The sequence below is a fragment of the Rhipicephalus microplus genome, chromosome X, assembly GCF_043290135.1.
Source record: "Rhipicephalus microplus isolate Deutch F79 chromosome X, USDA_Rmic, whole genome shotgun sequence".
Classification (NCBI taxonomy): domain Eukaryota; kingdom Metazoa; phylum Arthropoda; class Arachnida; order Ixodida; family Ixodidae; genus Rhipicephalus; species Rhipicephalus microplus.
Window position 1 is genome coordinate 7140154 of NC_134710.1, and position 20234 is coordinate 7160387.

A 20234-nucleotide genomic window follows, 5' to 3' on the forward strand; every position below is an offset into this window, starting at 1 on the left:
TCTGACGTCCTTAATGTCCTTTCTACGTCGTTTTCGGGAACGAAATTTTGAAATTACATAAAAAAAGAAGTCACAGAATGTGAAAGTGTAATTTCCAAAAAATGGAATTTTTGGCCAAATTTCGCTATTCAAAGCCACGTCCCCCCTTAATACGAGGCAAACAGATCCTGCTGGCCTATCAGTGCTGTAGCTGTTTACTCCTGTGTTGCCATCCTCAGCCATGCCGAAAAGAAAGATACCCAGGAGCGTGTTTATTCTACGATAGCCACTTAACTATATACGTCCTGAAGCCGAAAATGCCAAAATATGTCACAAGGTTTCACATCTCGAAGGCCATGCTTTTCGGTTCCGCATGCTATCATGCACGAGGGAATGCTAACATGGCAAAAAGATTGCCAAATGCTTCTTTTTGGTGTCCTTGGCAATCGGTCTAGATCAGCACGGTGGAGTTTTGCCTTTTCACTTTCCAACACCACTGTTTCGCCACCTGCGTGCGAAAAGAGATCGGAACTTGTTGGAATGCGGCGGAAAAATTATCACTATTAATTCGTAAAAATGCTATTTCTTCGCTTCGGCGTGGCACAGTGTTCAATATAGCGAATGATCTGCTGTTCGGGGGCTTGATATACTTGGGAACCATGCCCATACTTTTGCATGGGAAATTCAAGAAAATTTCTCAACTGTTCGTTATAGCCAATAACTCCATATATCTGAGTTGGACTGTATTTGCTTACGAGTGCTAACGGTTTGTTGGCCTCTGCTACGGGGCTGTTTTAGGTAGTGTTGATTTTCTATTTAACCTTGTTCATAGTGTTGGCACATATTCCATGTTTATGAGTGCCTTATCCTAACCTTCCATCTTCCCCCATGTGCCTTTTTTTCATATTTAATAACCAGAGTATTCTAGCTTGTTCATTACTTAATTAAATCAAGTTTCAAATGTAGTGGGATTTGACGTTTCTTTTTCGAGCAAAAATGGCTGAAGAGATTGCTTTAAAGAACAACAAAAAAAGCAACAGCAGATTTAGTAAACTTGTGCAAATTTCTCATGGCATTAAAGGGTATTATGGGGAGTTGGTCACTGGCTTACTTGCAAATACATTGATCCCTTGCAGGACGGGACTATATCACTTTAAATTGAGCTACTGTAGTTACACAATGTTATGAGAAAAGTGGTGTAGCAGATTTATGGAAGTGTTAGCGTGATTAGTCAGAGCTGTTAGTCAGCACCTGTGTCTGTGCCTGTCCTCGTCAATGTGAACTGTTTTCGCCTCGCTGTGGAAACATTTGCCAAACAATCTGCTATACTTGCCGATCCTGTTTTTTTTTTTTTTTTACTACAGCAACAGAAGACGCTACAACGACACCAGGCGCTGGTCCTCATGTGTCGGTAAGTGTTCTTTGGCTTATCCTAGATAAGATGCTACAGGATGCAAATTCAATTCGCTATTATGAAACATTTGGTATTCTAGAATTCATAGTAGTAAAATATTTTTACATTAAGCCGATAAACATTTGAAGAGGGATTCTCAGAAAAGTCGTTAATCTTAATAATCTGAGGTTTCATATTGCGATGTTTGACTGTAGTTTCGGTGAAATGTGGTACAGCTACGTGGAGCCTATCATCCATGGCCGTTTGCCTGCAGCATGTTGCTTACTCAGTTCATGCCTTCGCTGCCAGGGTGCTTGCTGTACTGTATGAGCACTTTTTCTGTGGGAGTGTTCTTCCACTCAGCCACCGCGTATAGATGTGGCTATAGGCTGGTCAGATTATCACAGAGATGACGTGCTGCGGGCAGGTGATGCTTAAAGCAGTCCTGGCAATGTACTGAGGCATATTTTGGTTGCCACCTAATAAAGGAGTACAGGTGTGGTTGCAACAGTTCTACACTTGCTGTAAAATTTATTGTCAATGCTGTGCAAGGTTTCTTGGCACCCGCAATGCTCAACTCTGCAACAGCAAGCTGCTTTCGTTTTCTGCAAAGTGGTGAACACTCAAAAGCTATCGTGCACAACGATCTGGTACAGTCAAAATTCATTAGTGCGTACCCGCTTTAAGTGTATTAACGGGTAAAACGTAGTTGCCACGAATGCCGTCGGACACCCCATCTGAAATCCAGTCATGCAAATGCCCTTTCTAATTAGGTTGTTTTCCTTGGGGCAGCCACGGCTCTTGCCACCGGCCGACAACAATCACACGTTCAAGAACGTCTTCTAGAAATCTATGGAACTACTGCCTATCGACAGTGATCATAGTGATGAGTTTCTGCTCCCGCCGCCCGCAGTGTTCAACCCGTATTTCGTCTGGCCACTGCGTGGAACACAGTGCACGGGAGTGCCTTCGAATACCGGCCACATTGAAAGGCCAGTTGGGGCACCACACCGTCCGAAATCCAGTCATGCTAATTAATTTCCTTTCTAACACCTCCTTGGGGAACGCTCCTCGAAAATTACTTCAAGGAACTGATAAACTACCGTCTATTGACGGCGATCAAAGCAATGCCCTTCCGCTCTGGCCCCCCCCGTGATGTTCAACTCTTTTTCGTCTGACCACTGCATGGCACAGTGAGCTTCATTGATTTACCTAGTCCCGGACCACTTGCCGGTGGCCCGCGGACGCCTTGGCTCATAGGCGGCTAGCTATATCACATGCACATGATCCAAAAGTTTCGAGCCAGCCCGAGCGGCCTCGGGCCATCTGCGTGCTTGATGCTGTCTGCGTCCGCTGTGGCTTCTGCTATGTCGTCTGCTCCCTCCATGGCTGTGACAAAGGCAACAACCCCAACCTAATTCCAACCTCAGCAGCAGTTAGGTAGTGAACTATATCTATTTACGTTTTGATGCAGCTTACTGTAAGTGGAACAGTGAAAATAGCGGTGGAACGACCCACGCGGTTGCTCCACCGCTGTTTCTCCAACCGAGTATAACTTGGTTTGCCCGACCTTCGGGAATACACACATTCTCTATGTGGCTCAGAACACCGATGACAAGAACTAGGTGCGCAAACAATGCAAAATTCAGAAACATGCGAGGAGCGAACAGAAAAGAAAAGAGAGCACGAGCGCGTTGAGAATTTCCCGTGTCTAACTTAAAATGGCCTTACAGGCATGCGCGCCGCGCTGTCGCCTGGCAGCAGCCCGAAAGAAATAGTTTGGACAGTCCCGGGGCCGCCTGCAGGCCGCCCGGCACGCGAAAAACAAACATGCGTCCGAGCAATCCTGGACCAGTGGGCTGAGCTTCCGGTTGGTCCCCGAGAAAAATGAATGCAGCTCCGCCGTCCCGAGCCATCCAGAGCTGTCCGGGACATGTAAATCGATGAAGCTCCGTGCACGGGAGCAGCGTCGTGCCTACATGCATGACCCACGTAGGAAGGCCAGTTGGGCCACGACACCGTCTGAAATCCAGTCATGCAAAGGCCCTTTCTAACGCAGCTTAGTTGCTTGCCACTTGCATATTGCTCCAGTACAAGTGTCTGGTTGCTAATAGCGGTGTCGTGCCCCTACGACCTGATTAATTTGTTAATGCGTTGGTGTGACGTTTAAGGGAGAATGTGGCTTTAATATAAAAAAATGGCAAAAGAAACGATTTTTAAAAAATAAAGTTTTCAGTTTCTGGAACACTTTTTCTATCTGATTTCAAGATATCTACACTGAAAACCGCCCATAAGTGCTTTGAAAAATTTTGTTTCACCCCACTAGGTTGTGAAATTTTTTTTCTGGAAATGGCAAGAAAACATCGATTTTCAGAAAATTATAGCTTCGCAAGGGCGCTGCTGGGAGCAGTCTTCTTGGGCTTATCGGAAAGAGTGTTTGCCGTGTTCGAATCTCCCGCCTCAGCCAGTTGCTCCCTTTAAAAACAAGCACACAAAAAGCATATTTGAAGGTCGTTTGGAGGCCCCTGATTGGCTGTGGCCGCCATGTTGCCCCAGGTCGCCTCGCCATTGGCTTTCGCTCCGGGAGATCGTCGTCTGCTGCTTGTGCGTCGCGAGGACATGGCTGTCAAAAATCGCTACTTCGTGACGTGTTCACGGCCCGACGATCACTTAGGATATAATTACACTTTAATTAAGTGGATGCTCGATTAGATTACTAGGAGCGGGTGGGCGGTCTACGAGCGCAGTGCATCATCGGAGTCGTCTTTGGGCCTAACCCCGCTGACCGCAAGACTGTGGGCAAGAACGACGCGCTAGTGCACTCTTGGCGACATGCTTCTTCGCAAGCAACGAAGCTGTAAGTGAATTCACGATCAGATTACTATGAGCACGGCGCGTCATCTGAATTGGCTTCAGGCATACCTGCCAAGTCTCCGGGATTGGCCAGGATTCTCCTGGATTTGGGCCGTTTCTTCCGTTTGTACGGTTGTCGTGAAAATATCCCAGAAATCATAATTTCTGTGTGTGATCTGGCCACACTGACAGAAAAGCAGCTCTATATTACTACTATAGTTGATTAGAAAAAAAACTTTGCTAATATTACTGACTCGGGAAAAAAAAAGGTGATAACAGTTTGCTTGGCTTTGTTCAAGCAATTTTTCACAAAGTAAGAGTCATGGCCGTAAAGCTGGGCAGGAAATTTGTGCCACCATCGTGTTCAAAGTAGCGCTGCAACAAGATGACAGCATCTCTTGCTGCACTGTTCGCCACTGCAATGGGCTCAGGATAACACACCATCTCATCACCACTTGAGCATGGGCTTCATCTTGAACTTCAGCAATAAGTTCCTCAAGACTATCCTCACGGCATGTGGCGACGTTTTCATCAAGTGTTTTATAGTCTAGTAGAAAAAATAGACTGTGTCACCTGAGTGCACTATCCTCTACAGTACGTGCGATTGTCATTGCCACAACCGGTGTGGACGAAACCGCGGTCGCTCTTGACACGATCATGTATGGCGACAACGTAACTGACAAAACCCCGAAAGTGTGCGCTCAACCAGTCAAAGCAACGCTGCTTTCCACAAACTTTGCGGACAAAACTAAGGCAGATGCTATCGTAGATGGCATAAAACGACTTAGTTTTGAAAGCGCGTGTGCAGCCAAGGGCATGGGGATTGTAAAATGAACTACCGTTTGCCGCAACCACCACGCACAAAACTGCAGTCGCGGTGACGCGATAGCAATCTACGAGGTCCAAAGGCACGCAGCGGTAGGTCAAAGGCAGTAAATACGTAAAAATTTTAAAGAGTCGCAGTTTCGCTGCAAGAGTGAAGCAATGAATGCGACAGCAACAACTTGGAATATAACGCTGAGAACGGCAATCAGATTGAAATGTGCAGCGTGCTACTCATACACAAATGACGCACGAAAGCGATACTCGCAGGACGAGAGCAAACTAACAGCGTTTACCGCTCGACCCGTAACGTGCTGTTTAAAAAAAAACGATGCACGATACGTAATCACAGTACAGATGAGTACAAACTCACAAGTGCCTCAGTTGTTATACATCGCTGTGTATGAAAAGCGCGCTGTTTTTGCAAAAGAGGCCTGTTCAGAGACCGAAGTGACCTTTGTGGGCCCGGCAACTAATGCTTTCGTTTCAGTGAAAGCCGAAGGCACACGATTCCCCCACCAAAGGATAACCGCGCGCCCATGGGGCAAAGTACATGTGAGAGATAAGCACGCGTCAGCGCATCGCGATGAACTCGGCGCCGAGCGCGGGCGGCTTTTTTCTATGAGTGTTCATATATATAGATACGTATACATATACGATGAAAGGCGGCAGTGGTGGCAACGGCAAAAAAAAAAAAAAAAAAAAAACAGGCTGGACTGTCCATATAATTGCTATTGCAATAAAAAGGGGCCAGACGCGTCTTGGCGTTCCTGTCAAAAGAATCTAGCAGTGAGCAAAGCTTTGACCCGCGCTTTTGCGGCAGCCAGCTGTGCCATCCCGTCTGTTCTGTTCACGTGTGTCCCAGGAAGACACGCACGAGTTGTTTTGACTGAAATAGATTCTGCTAGTTGTGTTGATCCTTTGAGACTCTCACCTTAGTGAAAAACTCTACCCTCGTGTGTTCGGCCACTCCTAGCCACTACAGTCAAACCTCAATATATCGAACGCGGATATATCGAATTATTGCCTATATCAAACGGTTTCTATATTACGCGGGAAATCGCATGCATTATTGATTTTTTATTTCGAACAATGTTTTAATTGTATAATGGATATATCGAACTCAGCCACCCCAAACCGCCCGCGCTCCATTGACAGGCGGCGAGCTTTCCCGCAACTCTCGAAAGTAGGGGCAGAGTGGCAGGCGTTTACGAATGCTGCACACATCGATGGCGCCGGGAGCGCCACTTTAACGTAGCGCCGAGAGCGCGCCGCAGCCTAGTGGTAGAGGTTCTTGAATGAGGAAAGTGAAGAGAAAAGCACGGAGCTGTTATTTTCTTTCAATGCGAAGGCACCGACACTGCTTCGCACGGGGGAAGGGGGAGTGGGAGGTAAAGATTGAGGAGGAAAGTATAGGAGGGAAAGGACGCAGACTACTGTCTCGGACGCGGCCCGCGCTGCCACCGGTAAAGGGAAAGCAGTCAGGCGAGCCGGCATGGGCGCGCCATGTGCGCGCTTTACACCCGGACTCACGCCGCAGCCTTGCAGCTTGCAGTCGTTGCAGTCTCTATGGTGTCAACGGCACACTGCGCACTTGTTGCTAGCTCCTCCCCCGTAGCATCGGCACGCATGGGTCGTTGTGCTCGCAGTGTTCGTGCGTTCGGAGTTAGGCCTGTCGCGAGCTGTGGTGCGCGACACGCCTAACTCTGAACGGCGGAGCTCATGGATGCGGAGATTGTCGCCGAAGCTACTGCTGAGCAGCCAAATGAAGACTCTGCCGAGGTGGATCCGGCAAGCGCTGATGGTGCCCCGCTCCCGACATCAGCTCAGGTCGTAGCTGCCTTGGCCCTTGTGCGCCGCCACTGCAACGCGATTGAAGGCACCGTCCTATCACTTATGGATCGCCTGGACTATATTGAGGATGCAGTCGTCAAACACGCCATGGCCAACAAAAAGCAGGCTACTCTTTTTCAATATTTTAAACCAACACAATAAATACTATGTTTGAATCTTCAAGTGAGTATTTACTGCACCACGCTTGAACGGTTCGTTGGTTGTTTTCAGCAAGCTGTTGACGCGTTTTTTTCGTGATTTTTTTTTATATCGAATTCTGGATATATCGAACTATTTCGCGATCGCCGCGCCGTTCGATATATCGAGGTTCGACTGTATAAGGCTGCAACGCTGATGTTGGTGCTTGCGATTGAGACCCCCCTCCCACCCCCTTTTGTTTTTTTGCAATGTTTTTTTGTTTGTTTGTTCTTGGTTTTCAAATGCCACTCTCCCGTTGCTGAAATCTCCCGGATTCAGAATTCTTGAACTTGGCAGGTATGCATAGCTTTTTGCTTTGAAAATGCCAACCTGATGATGCCGTAGTGGCAGCGCTAACCGAGGCCCATGAACGCATTGTAAAAATTGGATGCCCATGCCATTTAATAAACAATGCGGCTGAGAAGGCAGCTTCTTGTCTCCCAGTGAAGGTGGACAAAGTACTTGTGGACATTTTGTGGACATCAACAGCTGTGCCTGTGAAAACAGTTAAGGTTACTGATGTGTGCAAGACTCGATCAACTGGCATAACACATGAGGAACGACTGTTCGTGTTCTTGAGCTATGAGCTTAGCAAAGTTTGCTGTCTGTTTTTAAATAACATTATTTCTGCTTTTGAAGCAGTCAATGGCCACCTGCAAGCACAGGCGCCCCTACTACGCAAGCTACAGCCTATACTTTTAAACCTTCTTGACATTCTTTCAAGGTTTGTGAGGCCAGCACTGCTAAAGCTGTGCAAGGACATCTGTTTGATAGACTACCACAGCAGAAATGTGCAAAAGGATGATCAAGACTTTGTAATTGGAGACCAAGCTGTGTTGTTGAAAAGCTTAAGTGACAGAAAAGAATTTTTTGAGGCTGTTGCAAGGTACATGGTTGCTGCATGCGACTAAATGCACCTCAAATTTTCTTTGGAAATGATTCTTTGATCAATGTATGCATTGCAGATATTGAAGCTATTAATAAGATGTCGTCCTTTTTTTTTGTGGGGAGCGGTTTCCAGTGTTATTGCTGCGGAGGAAGCAAGAGACCAAAGATCAAGCTGTTAATGCACCGCAAATTGAATTTGTAAAGATGCACTTTCAAAATTTTTACAAATATACTGGAAGATAAACGGTTCCATGTGCAGTGGAGAACATCTCACTGCTGAAAGGCGAAGATGGACTTCTGAAATTCAGTCGCATTGCTCAAGTGATGCTGGGAATCCTTTCAGCATCGCACAGCAATGCTAAATGCGAGCAGCAGTTCAGCATTGTGAGAAAGACGTGCACCGAGTTCCGCGCTTTCATGTCAGACAAGACACTTAGGCAACTACTTCAAGCCAAATGTCACAGGTATATTCTGAGGAGTTCTCAAAGAGGGCCAAATTTGTCAATACAAAAATTGGGCAGTAATGTAACTGCAAGTGACACAGCTTCGTCTGTACTTCGAGTGACACAATTTAGACTAGCATGGCGCTAAAGTTGGACTCCATGTGCAATTTCTCCGTGCAAAAAACATTCTTGTGGCGAAGTGGCAGAATGGCAGCGGCAAACACTGTTATGATGCCCTGCAGTGCTCGAAGGACTTCTCGAAAAAGGTGGCTTCAGTCACGTCCAAGATTTGGTGGTGCTGACCTACCCCGGGTAGGTTGTTGGCAATTTACAAAAACTATGCCATTATTGTGCCATGATAACTCCATATACAAGTTCAATATTGAGAAACACGTGTGAAACATTCCATCCCTCTAAGAACCCCCCCCCCCCCCCCCCCCTCCGTTTGCGTCTCCGTAATGCCTGCGCTGCAAACCTGGCAGGTATGCTGTGGCCAAATTCTGCCTCAGAACTTCAGTAGCTTTCTATGAAAATGGGCACAGGTAGGTCCATGTAGTGAGAATATCACCCAATTTAGGTCACTGTAATAAATAAAACCACAGTGTGTACATTAATTAAATTAAACACCAATGGGGAATGTTAATTTCTATGCATGTCTCAAAAATGGATTTTCTATAGAGAGTAGTTAGCAGACAGTTTACAGCTAAAGTAACTAAATTTGGCTGTTTTTCAGAAAATGACCAACAATAAAGTAGAAGTCCTACATCAATTTGCTGCCCAGCCGCGGTGGTCTAGTGGCTAAGGTACTCGGCTGCTGACCCAGTCACGGGATCGAATCCTGGCTGCGGCAGCTGTATTTCCGATGGAGGCGGGAATGTTGTAGGCCCGTGTGCTCAGATTTGGGTGAACGTTAAAGAACCCCAGGTGGTCAAAATTTTCCGGAGCCCTTCACTATGGCGTCTCTCATAATCATATGGTGGTTTCGGGACGTTAAACACCACATATCAATCCATCAATCATTACATCAATTTGCTACATATAAGATATAGATAAATATGTATTTAATGTGCTCTGCAAAAAACAGTTTTGTAACTGTAGCAGATATTTGAGAAATGGGTCACTAATGTGGGAGAGTCAGCCAAAACTGCGTAACTAGCGCTCATGCTTGCCTGCCCATCCCTAAATAGTAACGGCTGACTTGTTTTTAGAGGGTCCCTAAAGACAAACAATGACTTGGTTTAGATTGATAAACTGCACACTGAGGACTCTAATTCCACACGTATCACAGTCGTGAGTTCATTATTAGTGGAGAAAATCAAGGTTGAAATTTCACTTTTAAATTTTGTGCCGAAATCTCCGTGCGTGAAGTAAGAAATTTCAAAATGTATTTTAGGTATTTTCATGGCATTAGCTCGGTGAAAGTTTCTGAAACTTCGCATCACCTACAAACTACCATGTACTTCATTTTTATCGATTTGAAGTTACGTAGGGCCCAGTACACGCCTTCGAAATTTCTCATGTCGCAGTGTTTGAAGTGGGAATCTCAAGGTGGCCTCGCTACTCGCATTTTCTTTTCACACGTTTTATCACTTACAATGCATCGTGTCAGGGTAGGAGGGGTGTTTTCGGGATTGTGAAATTGTACATTACTGCGGCGCGAAAAATCTTTTTACTCTTTAGTGTCCCTTTAAAGAACATATTTCAAATGTACAAAGATCAAGTTTTTTGATTATATACAAGTCGGCTACATAAAACAAGGAGAACAGCCACCGCATCAGTAGGAAAAGTAGCAAGAACAGTGTGTTCTTGCCACCGCTTTAACCCATTAGGGACTAGTCTTGCCACCGCTTTAACCCATTAGGGACTAGTGTGTTTTACAAAGGACACTTCCTTATTCGGGAATAAAAAATAAACACAATATTCTGATTTTGCTCATTGGAATTTGGGATGACAAGGATGGCACAAAGATAATGCTAACTTGGCATATTGACTCTGTCCTATTTCTTGTGTTCTATGAGTCGTTAAGCTTTCAAAAAATGAGAGCTCGTCAAACACACGTGGTCAGTACTCCTTTTCCTAAATTTGTTTCAGGTTTCACAATTCATACGTTGAAAAAAAAAAAAATTGCTTGTGCTTCAGCAAGAATCAAATAATCCCTGCACAGTGCAAGAAGTGTATAGAGTGCATAGTTTTTCTGAGAGGTGTATTCAAATCTGGGTGTACCTTTTGTAGTACAATAGGACTTCATGGAAACACACACGTACCTAATGTTGTGCAGTGCCTCAGAGATTGAACCAGCTATTTTCTTTGAAAGAATGAAGGTTTTTCTTTTTTTCATTTATCTAATAACTATGAGGCTGCGACAGATACCGCTTTGAGTATACCAGAGCCTGTTGATGTTTTCATTGTCATTTCTGATCCTAACATCGACACTTTGGAGAAGAAAGGGAATGACGATACAAAGAGTGCTTTCTGCTAAATGTAAAAAAATATGAAATGAAAGGAATGGGTGTAGTATAGTTTGTTTTTATGCCCGAAACAATTTTGTGTCATAAAGGCAAAAAAGAAAAGCATAGTTGCTATGTGGCTAAAGGACAACACACTAGTTTCTGTGTGCTGTAACCAGGTGGCCAGTCACTAAAAGAAAAAAAACAAACTTAGTGCCATTGCCAACTCCCTTCAACAGCTGTAACAATGGCATGGAAGGGGCTGAGCTCTACGACCATGCTGCGAATAGCTACAGATATTTCATCCCTGAGACAAAGTGGTACAGGCCCACATTTTCCCAAATGTTAGAAATAGCCGCAGACGATGCATACAGGGCCTGTAGTTGCACTGTATGTTTTAGGAGACCCCCCTACGTGATGACTATTGTCCTTCAGTCGGAGACACTCACTTGGTGAACTTGTATCTAACAGGAATGTCAAGAGATTTCTAGTGTCCGCTGAGCTTGCTATTACACTCTGTCCATACCAACATTTCACATAGCTTTGAAAACTATGCACCATACATTGAAATAGTGTTGCAAAAAGCGTGACGTTACGCTTTTCATAAAGCGCCGGTGCTTCTATAAGCTGTAGGGACCAAGATGACTTTGGTATTCATTTGGCAAGGGCCTAGGGTACTTTCAATTTTTGCATCTCATTAGCTTTCCTATTCCTATTTCCAAGGCCCAGCCTACTTTATAAAGTTGTGTTATTACTTCTGTAAAAACTGATAAAACTCTTTGAAAGTTTGCACATAATGTTGTCTACAATTGAATGTGCAAAATCTAAATGAAGTGTAACCAGTACTTCTTAAAATGGGTCCAGCAAGGTATAGTTGTGTGATGTCATGGAGTGGTTTTCATGCCTGTGCAGGGTGTACGTTGGCAGCATTAGCTTTGAGCTCAAGGAGGACACCATCAAGCAGGCTTTCCGCCCATTTGGTCCCATCAAGTCCATCAATATGTCCTGGGACCCTGTGACTCAGAAGCACAAAGGCTTTGCTTTTGTCGAGTATGAACTCCCAGAAGCGGCGCAGCTTGCTCTCGAGCAGATGAACGGCGTGCTCATTGGAGGGCGCAACATCAAGGTGGGACGTCCCAGTAACATGCCACAGGCAGCGCCCATCTTGGATCAGATTATGGAAGAGGCTAAGACGTACAACCGCATCTACATTGCATCTGTTCACCAGGACTTGACCGAATCGGATATTCAGAGGTGGGTTGTTGTTTACATGGTGGTTTTTATGGTTTCTTCAGTGCAGCAGATGGCTCAATCGTGGAGTGATAAGGTGTAAAAGGCTGCAAAACATTTTTAATCTGAATTTTTATCTTCAGCAACTACGAAAGGTGTACAATAAAGATTGGTGAATATTCGGCTGCTTCAAATATTCAAACAAACATTACAGCATTCCAATTAAAACTCATATTTGAATTTTTGAAGTCTTTGAAATGAACAAATACTGGAGTTGTGCAAATAGAGTCGAGCCCACATATAACAGCCTCACTTGAAACGAACTTTCCCTTAAAATGAGCGATATCCGTGTGACCTTGAAAATACTATAGTGTTTCAAAGACACAAAATCATACAACGAACGTCTCCGAGCGCCGCCGATCGGTTACAGGGTACGAAGTCGGCGCTCTGCCGACTTCATGAGAAACCACTTTCAATCACAGATGAGGCATTGGCAAGGTGCTCATAGATTCTTATCGTTAAACGCCGACCTTGCCTCCGCGCCCCTCTAGTTGCCGCTCTCCCGGACCGCTTTTTGTTACGTACCCTTCCGTTCTTTGTCCCGCCGCTACTCTGAGCACCCTGCATCACCAGACGCGGCCCGTGTTTTCATACTGCCACCCATCTTTTGAAGACCGGTTGGCCATCTCCCCTGTTTTTTATTGCTGGTACTGTCGTTGACTTCGCCGGCCTGGAGTGACCAGACCATTTGCCAACATCGTCTGTATCCGATCATCTGAGTCTTGTCTCATCGTATTGTTCTAGTGCACGTGCGTACACTACCCCATTCACTCTGATAATTCGCGATTCTTTTCGTGTATAGTAACTGTTCTCGCTCACTTCGCACTCTCCTCAGCATGCCCTCTGCACGTGTGCGGAAGCGTAAAAATGGCTGTTAAATTGCGGGGAATGAATTGGAAAATATCGAAGTCAGTGAGGCCACGCAAACCCGCCGGCGCAACAAAACGATTCTTTGACCATGGCCGCCGATTCTTTGAACACGGCCGTGCGCGCCGATCCAGGCAGCCGTGCTTAGACCTCTGCACGCGCATTCTGCTCGCGACTTGCATGTTTCGTGGACCTTGCAAGCAAGCTGCCCGACCTGCTTCCTTCCCGCGTGTTTTGGTTTTCAAGGTCTCCTTCCCGCCGTATCCTCTCCTCTCTTCTCTATATCGCAACTCCTTGCCCTTCTCTCGCAAATCGGCTCTTTTCTCCTGACACAACTCTTTTGCCCATCTCCACCGCTCCGTGACGCCAGCTTGCTGACTCAAATTCAGAAGCTTTGTTTCCTGTCTATAAATTGGCCCAGAGCTGTACCACGCATTCTGGCATGTGTGTTGCGTGTGCGCGTCTTGCTGTGTGTGGTCAGGATGGCGGACAAGAGGCCGTGTGCGCTTTTTCCTGCCGCTCAACAAGCGCCTCCTCTATTTTTTCAGTGCCTGGGTGAAGGAGCGAATTTCAATGGGAAGCAGTCGTCGGTGCTAGTGCGGCGTTTCGCCGCCAAGTGCCACAACTATAGTAGAGATGCCGCCGTGTCTTCTCTCATGCAAACGAATGCCGTGTCTGCATTCGAAGATGCTATACGGCTCGGTTTTCGGCTGTATTCGCATTATTCAAGATGTATTAGAAGCTTGGAAACTAGAATCGTGAAGCATTTGTTGTTCTGGACACCTAGCTATTTTCAAAGGCATGTGTCATTCGCGACTACTTGTTCCAGGCGCTCTGGCGTTGTCTGCTAGGCCGATAATAGCTGATGCCAGTAATCCATGGAAGATAGTTTTGTCACTGTGGCGTTAGCTTGACTGAGAGTTTTTTTTGACTAACTGAAAGTCCATTTCTGAAAGAAGCCTTTGCCAGGAGCTAATATTAAGAGCTTGGGTGCCCAATACTCCCCAATGCTTGCTACTCTCTAGTGACCTAGCACATTATGCGCCAGCCTTGAATTCATGCACTTAATAGCATAAAATGCCACTGAACTGCTTCCAGGGATATAGGTCATCTTCGTTCCCTTCTCGAAGCATTACATGTTTTGCCACCGAGGAAAAGCAAGCATCAGAAAACGAGGAACTATGGCAGGTGATTTCACCATTTGAGAGCTTAAACAATGAAATATCGTGAAATAAACAAAAACAGCTTCATATGCGGCGCGATTTCTGTGATCATTGCCTATGTTTTGAACAGGCGCTGTTAAAGTCTAAAGTTTATGCTTACTCTGGAATGAAAAATACGGCATGTGGTCAGTTGCTTGAGCTTGTCTGTGCATTCTTGGACGGATTGTTGTAGCCTTAAGGGGAGATGCTACTCGAAGACAATTTTTTTTAAATATTCAACCTAGAGCAGTGAAACTTAAGCTGTTTATGGAACTTTTTATGCTGATTTCAAATATGTAATTAGTTTTCTTGCAAGTTACACACTTTTAGCTCTGCAACATGACACAGTGAAAGCCCTAACCCTTTTGCCCCCCCCCCCCCCCCCCTCTTTTCATCCCTAAATTTCTGTAAATTTTTACTATTCGTAGTTCATAATGTTTCAAATGAAGTGTAGAATGCAAATAACTAATTAGAAGCAAACACAAAATATGTAATATGCGTGAAAAATAATAGACGTAAAAAGTCCACATTTCACCTACCCTAGTAAAGGTTTACGTGCAATTTTTTTTACTAAACAATAAAATATTGAAATTTAAAATAGATACTTGCATTTGTCATACTTTGGAAAAAATGTGAGCAAAATTTCATGCAGATCCGAGCACTAGAAGTGCCCGAAAAAGGAGGGGCACATCGGAAAAAAATGGCAAAATTTGGGTTTTGAGAAAAACGAGTTTTAATGTTAAAATTGAGGTTTTATTTATGAAAGATATCATTAAATCTGATGAAATTTGCACACCAAAAAGAACAATCCTTCTTGTAGTGGCCACTGCGACTAAAATACGCCAGCACCATGGGTTTGTCCCTCTCGTCTTTTTTGAGCCGACTGCTCATAGACAGGGCCATGAAATGCTTGCCTAACTTCCGCTCCATCTGGCAGAGCCTTGTGCCAACTGCAAGCTAGAAAGAAGTTCGATAGGACTGCGAAATCCTAACTAAGTCCAATGTCATGCCATTCTGTGGCCATGTTTGTGCGACATACCGTCGTACAGAATGTCAATGTCGTCCCTGCTAAGTTCTTTCACTTCGAGCTCTTTCGACCTCGCAAGATTGGCGCTGACGTCATCCATTGCCGCATCATGAACTTTCTGGCCGACGGGTGTGAATAACTTTTGACGCATTGGCTTTTGTAAGCCAACAACTGCCGGAAATTGGACCAGCTGCTCGTAGCCTATTCTTACAGAGCACGCCGCACAACGGCTTTCACTTGCGAGCAATACTTTTTTATTCATAACAGAAATATTTACGCGAGAAAAGCATTGTTCAGCTGCGCTGCTCGACAAGACATGGACCCCGCAAATAGGTTTCACAGCACGTAAAGGCGCGCAGCGGCCTATGACGGTCCCCGATCCGTACCACGTGATAAGCCAGTCGCGGCACTTGAAAACCCGCAGAAGTGTGCTTCTTTTTATTATTTCTTGCGCTGCATCAGCAAGAGAAACTGTTATTTGAAGAGCGAGGCTAGACTCTTCGACTCATGCGATCAATAATGGCGAGCGGCGGCGCATTATCGGCGGCAAGGTGCTCGAAGACTGCACACTTTCGACCTTTTAACAGGCTTCTTGTGCTCTTTAGATGCAATTTTAAAGCATTTCCAGTTAAGTCTCAATCTGTTTTTTTTTTTTTTTTTTTTCATAACAGTAGAGGTACTAATCTTATCAAAACAGGCAAAAATAAAAAAATTGGTAATTTTGAAAAAAACTCGCGTTTTTCGACCCGCATCTCCCCTTAATATCCGGCTGCTGAGCTTTGTTTCTTCTTCCCTCTGGCCTCTTAATTCAGTAGCGAGCAGAGTAGAGCCTAATGCCTGTGCGGTGCCCATGGGCTCCCATTTAGCTTCGGGGCGTAATGTTAGTGTTGCACACGGCAGTGATCGCGAGGCAGCGTTGTTACGGATAGACTCATTTGTTGACTGTTTGGATACAGTGCGCTCTCGTTTAGTGATATTAATTGCCATGTTGTCAAATGTGACGGGTAGTTTTCAGCCACCACTACTTGTAATCTATGAAATACTCGGGTTGTAAATGAAGGCTACATATTAGAGTGTAGTACGAAGATTTGTTATGAGACGAATTGTTCTGCCTGATTACTGCAAGCACGCTCTCCCCGAACACCAGCGGAAGCTGCAATTTTAGAAGCTACAACCGTACAGTGCATTAAGGCGATAGCTTTAAATGTCTCATTAAAAGCAAAAATTTATCGCTGGCGGCGTCCGGCGTACCTTGCATCGGTGGTGTGAACACAAGTGATGCAAGAAATGATTACGTGAAAACGTCATCATATGATGTCACATATCATAAATGTTTCTGACGTATCGGGAGATCACACAACTTGACGACGTCATATAACATCTTCACTTGGTTGAAATGGGCCAACCATGAGGGCAGTGCATAACCAGTTGAGGGGCAGAAAGCTAGTTTTGTCTCGAATCCTTGAGGCAGTAAGAAAACCATGTTGGGTGCAGAACTATCCTGGAAGGAAGTAGGAAGCATTCAGTGCATCGAATCGAAAGAAAACAAGGAGTTTTTACCTTTCAGTCGTCTCGGGTGAATCCATAAAGGGATCGGTGAGGTTTTTTTTTATTTTTTTGTAACTAATGAAAAATTAAAAAACGCAATCTAATTTTTTTCTGTCAGATAGGCAGAGTGGTACTCGGCAGTATTATATACTGAGGCAAGCAAATAATGAGGTTGCAATAACTTGAAAGAGAAACGCGCATGCTATAAAACTCAAATGCATATATTGAACTGGTAGCACAGCCTGAAAGAGCCAAGTGGAAACAGCACTCCGCTATACTTGTGTTACTTTTCACCCACCCTGCATTCGTGAAAGCCGTCAAGAAGCACGACTGCAAATTAACTCGCATGAAAACACAAATTCGCGAGCTTCCCAATACTCACAACCGCTCAGCGCCAGCATCTCGTTATCTACTTGTGCAGCGCCATCATGTTGCAGCGGCAAGTGGAGTTGGAGCGCGTACTTGACGGCCTGAAGAGAGCGTTTGCCCGGGCACTGAAAAAAAATAGAGGAGGCGCTGGCTCAACAAAACGTCGAAATGACCGCTTGGCTTTGGCGTAATCTGCGCGTTAGGTGCCGCGTTGCCGAGCGCTTGCCCATAGCTGTTGACCACCTGGCAGCCAACTTGCCGCTTCGGGCGTCCGGGTATTTAGCTGTGGGATGGTGAATATTTCGTGGGCGGCGGTGATGGCTACATGTGCGCGAAACTGTTTTCGCGAGGCTGACTTTGTCAACGTCAGGCCCAGTGCCGAGTCTGAAGCTTCCGAACAGGACCACTCCTGCGGTGATTTGTGGCAGCACGTCGTCAACTCTGCCCTGGCAGAGCGGGTGGGACATCAGTTGTGATGGTTTAATCGCGGCCATCAGTTGTGATGGTTTAATGATGCCGACACTGCGGAACCGTGCATGGATTGGAGCATTGTGAATGAAGTACATGGTGAGAGCGCTTTGGAGGAATCCGGCTGCGAAAACGACGAAACTTTGGAGCCAGTGCCTCATGCAGCTTATGCCATGGGCCTCGGTGAAGAGCATGCTGCCGTTTGAAATAAACTCGAGACCTCCCTTATCGCTTCTGCTCTTGGAAACACGTGCATGACGAACTTTTTTGGGCAAAAAAATTTTGTGTTTTACTCGCAACTTTTTTGAAAGCTGTGTTTCATTTACTACGAACTTCGGGATACAGCGAACGAATGCTGCGTCAGGCTCAGGTTTGTTATAAGCGGGCTCGACTGTATATCCAACAAGAACAGGCATACCATATTTACTCAAATCTAGGCAGACCTCGATCCTAAACGCCCAAAAGTCCCAAGCCCGGGGAAAAAGAAACTTACCTCAAATGCACCTTCATGTTCAAATTTATTAAACATGCAGATAAAACAAAGCAGCTGGTTAATGATGTAAGTAACTCAAAAAACGTACAGCCGCTAATCCTGTTGAGTGTTTCTTTGTCGTCGTTTCTTTCGTGCTGTTTCTAGTTAATTGCATCATAAAGATGCTACGCTTGCGATGCCGCTCTTATTTCGAGTTGTCCTCGCTCACTTCTTTGTCGCTGCCTTCACACAGTACGCAATCATTGGTGCCATCGAGCGATATTGGATATGCCACACTTCTTAAAAGAGCACACAATCAAAGTTCCCGGGTTATCGTCCCACACTGCAGCCTTTCCAGCGACACTTTTTTCAGCCACTCTAAAGTCCCCGCCCTGCTTGAACGTTGGACGACTCTGTAGCTACGCCATACACGGACCACTCGAAACGCGACTCGAAATGACAGACAGCTCACCTCAGCACTCGCCACAAAGTTCAAAATGGCAGCCTCACGTTTGTGCTTAAGACAAATGTTGGCGTGGCTACGAATGGCTATGATTGCGTCTAGGTGGCGCTAGTTGTGCACCACTTTTCTGAATGAAAAATGACGCATTTTTAGAAATTTTCGAATATAAGTCGACCCTAGAATTTGATGCGAAGAATTTTGAAAAAAAAAACAACAACAAAAATATGGGGTTTAGGTTTGAATAAATACGGTATAACCTACTTTGGTGGAGTTTTTTTTTTGTTGTTGTTGTTTTGTTTCTTTCAGGTGGACATGCAGGCTAGAGTGGTGAAATGTTAAAATGAGCAGGATTGCTTTCGTCCTCTAGCAATAATCTAGGTACTGGTCATTAGCAACAGTTATATGGGACTCTTGTTGCTTTTAAAATGTAGTGCCCAGCTTTACTGATTTGAATAAATTTCTGCCATAATTTTTGCGTCTGCTTCTGAAACACCCAACAGCTGTTGTAATCTAACATTTTTTTTCCTGCTCTGAAAACACTTACCGTAAATACTCGAATCTAACGCGCACATTTTTCCGGTTAAGCGAGTTTATAAATCGCATGCGCGTTAGAATCGAGTACGAACAAAAAATTACGGTCAATCTGTTGCCATCGCAAATCCAAAATGGCCGCCCCCTACGTGCGTCGGTATGGTGCGTCGGCTATTTCTGCCTATGTGTTTACCATGTGCGGCACTTCGTATGTGTGCTGAGGAGTTCGTCATCTAGTAGTGCATTAGCATCGACGACGTGAAAGGGCCGACTCCAAAAACTCAAGTGCACCACGATGCCGCTTTTAAAAGAAAAGTCATCGCGTGTGCAGAAACGGACGGAAGTCGGGCCGCATCACGGTCGTTCCCGAAACGTGCGTGCGGGACCGGCGGAAACAAAAGCAGAAGATTGTCGACAGCAGAGCTTCACGCAAAGGCTTCAGTGAACCACAGCAGGGTCGGTTTCCGCAAATTAAAGAGCTGCTCCGCGAGTATGTGCTTGAGGAGCGAGCGGCACAGCGGCCCGTGACGACAGAACTGCTCCAAGTGCGGGCTATGCAATTAGTCTTAGAAAAAAGTCTAATGCGGAGCCAGTTTAAAGCGAGCAGGTGCTGGCTAATTAACTATATGAAGAGGAAAGGCTCTTCCCTTCAAAGGGGAACATGCATATGCGAAAACTTTTGCGGAGAAGTACGATGAAAAGCTTTACAGTTTTCAAAGGTTCGTCCTAAACTTGCGGCGCAACAACGGCTACCTGCTTGGGCAAATCTGGAATGCCGATCAGACGCCTCTTTACTTCGACATGCCTGGCACCACAACTGTCGAGAAGAAGGGGGCAAAGCAAGTTCGCGTGCTGACATCGGTCCACGGTAAAACTACAGTGACGGCAATGCTCTGTTACACGTCAGATGGGCACAAGCTTCGCCCGTACCTCATATTTAGATGGAAGACAATCCCGAAAGGAATTGTTTTTTCGAGTGGTGTGATCGTGCGGGCCAGCGAAAAAAAAAAATGGGTGCGCGTTGCAATCGATGTCTTACGTTTTTTTTTTTCGCGGTGGAAATCGGGTGCGCGTTACAAGCGAGGGCGCGGTAGAATCGAGTAAATACGGTAAATCTGCTTCAAAGTATGCTCGAAAAAGT

The 20234-nt window shown here is 45.4% G+C and overlaps 1 protein-coding gene across 7 annotated transcripts in view; it reads left to right on the top strand.

The window, feature by feature from the left end:
• The window catches only part of hfp (Poly(U)-binding-splicing factor hfp), a 117685-nt gene that overhangs the window by 39988 nt on the left and 57463 nt on the right, over positions 1–20234 (top strand). For all 7 annotated transcript variants that reach the window (XM_075881755.1, XM_075881756.1, XM_075881761.1 and 4 more), the window contains 2 exons: positions 1344–1390; positions 11769–12110. In XM_075881755.1, the coding sequence (XP_075737870.1) occupies positions 1344–1390; positions 11769–12110 (389 nt within the window). The remainder of the gene's footprint in view (positions 1–1343; positions 1391–11768; positions 12111–20234) is intronic.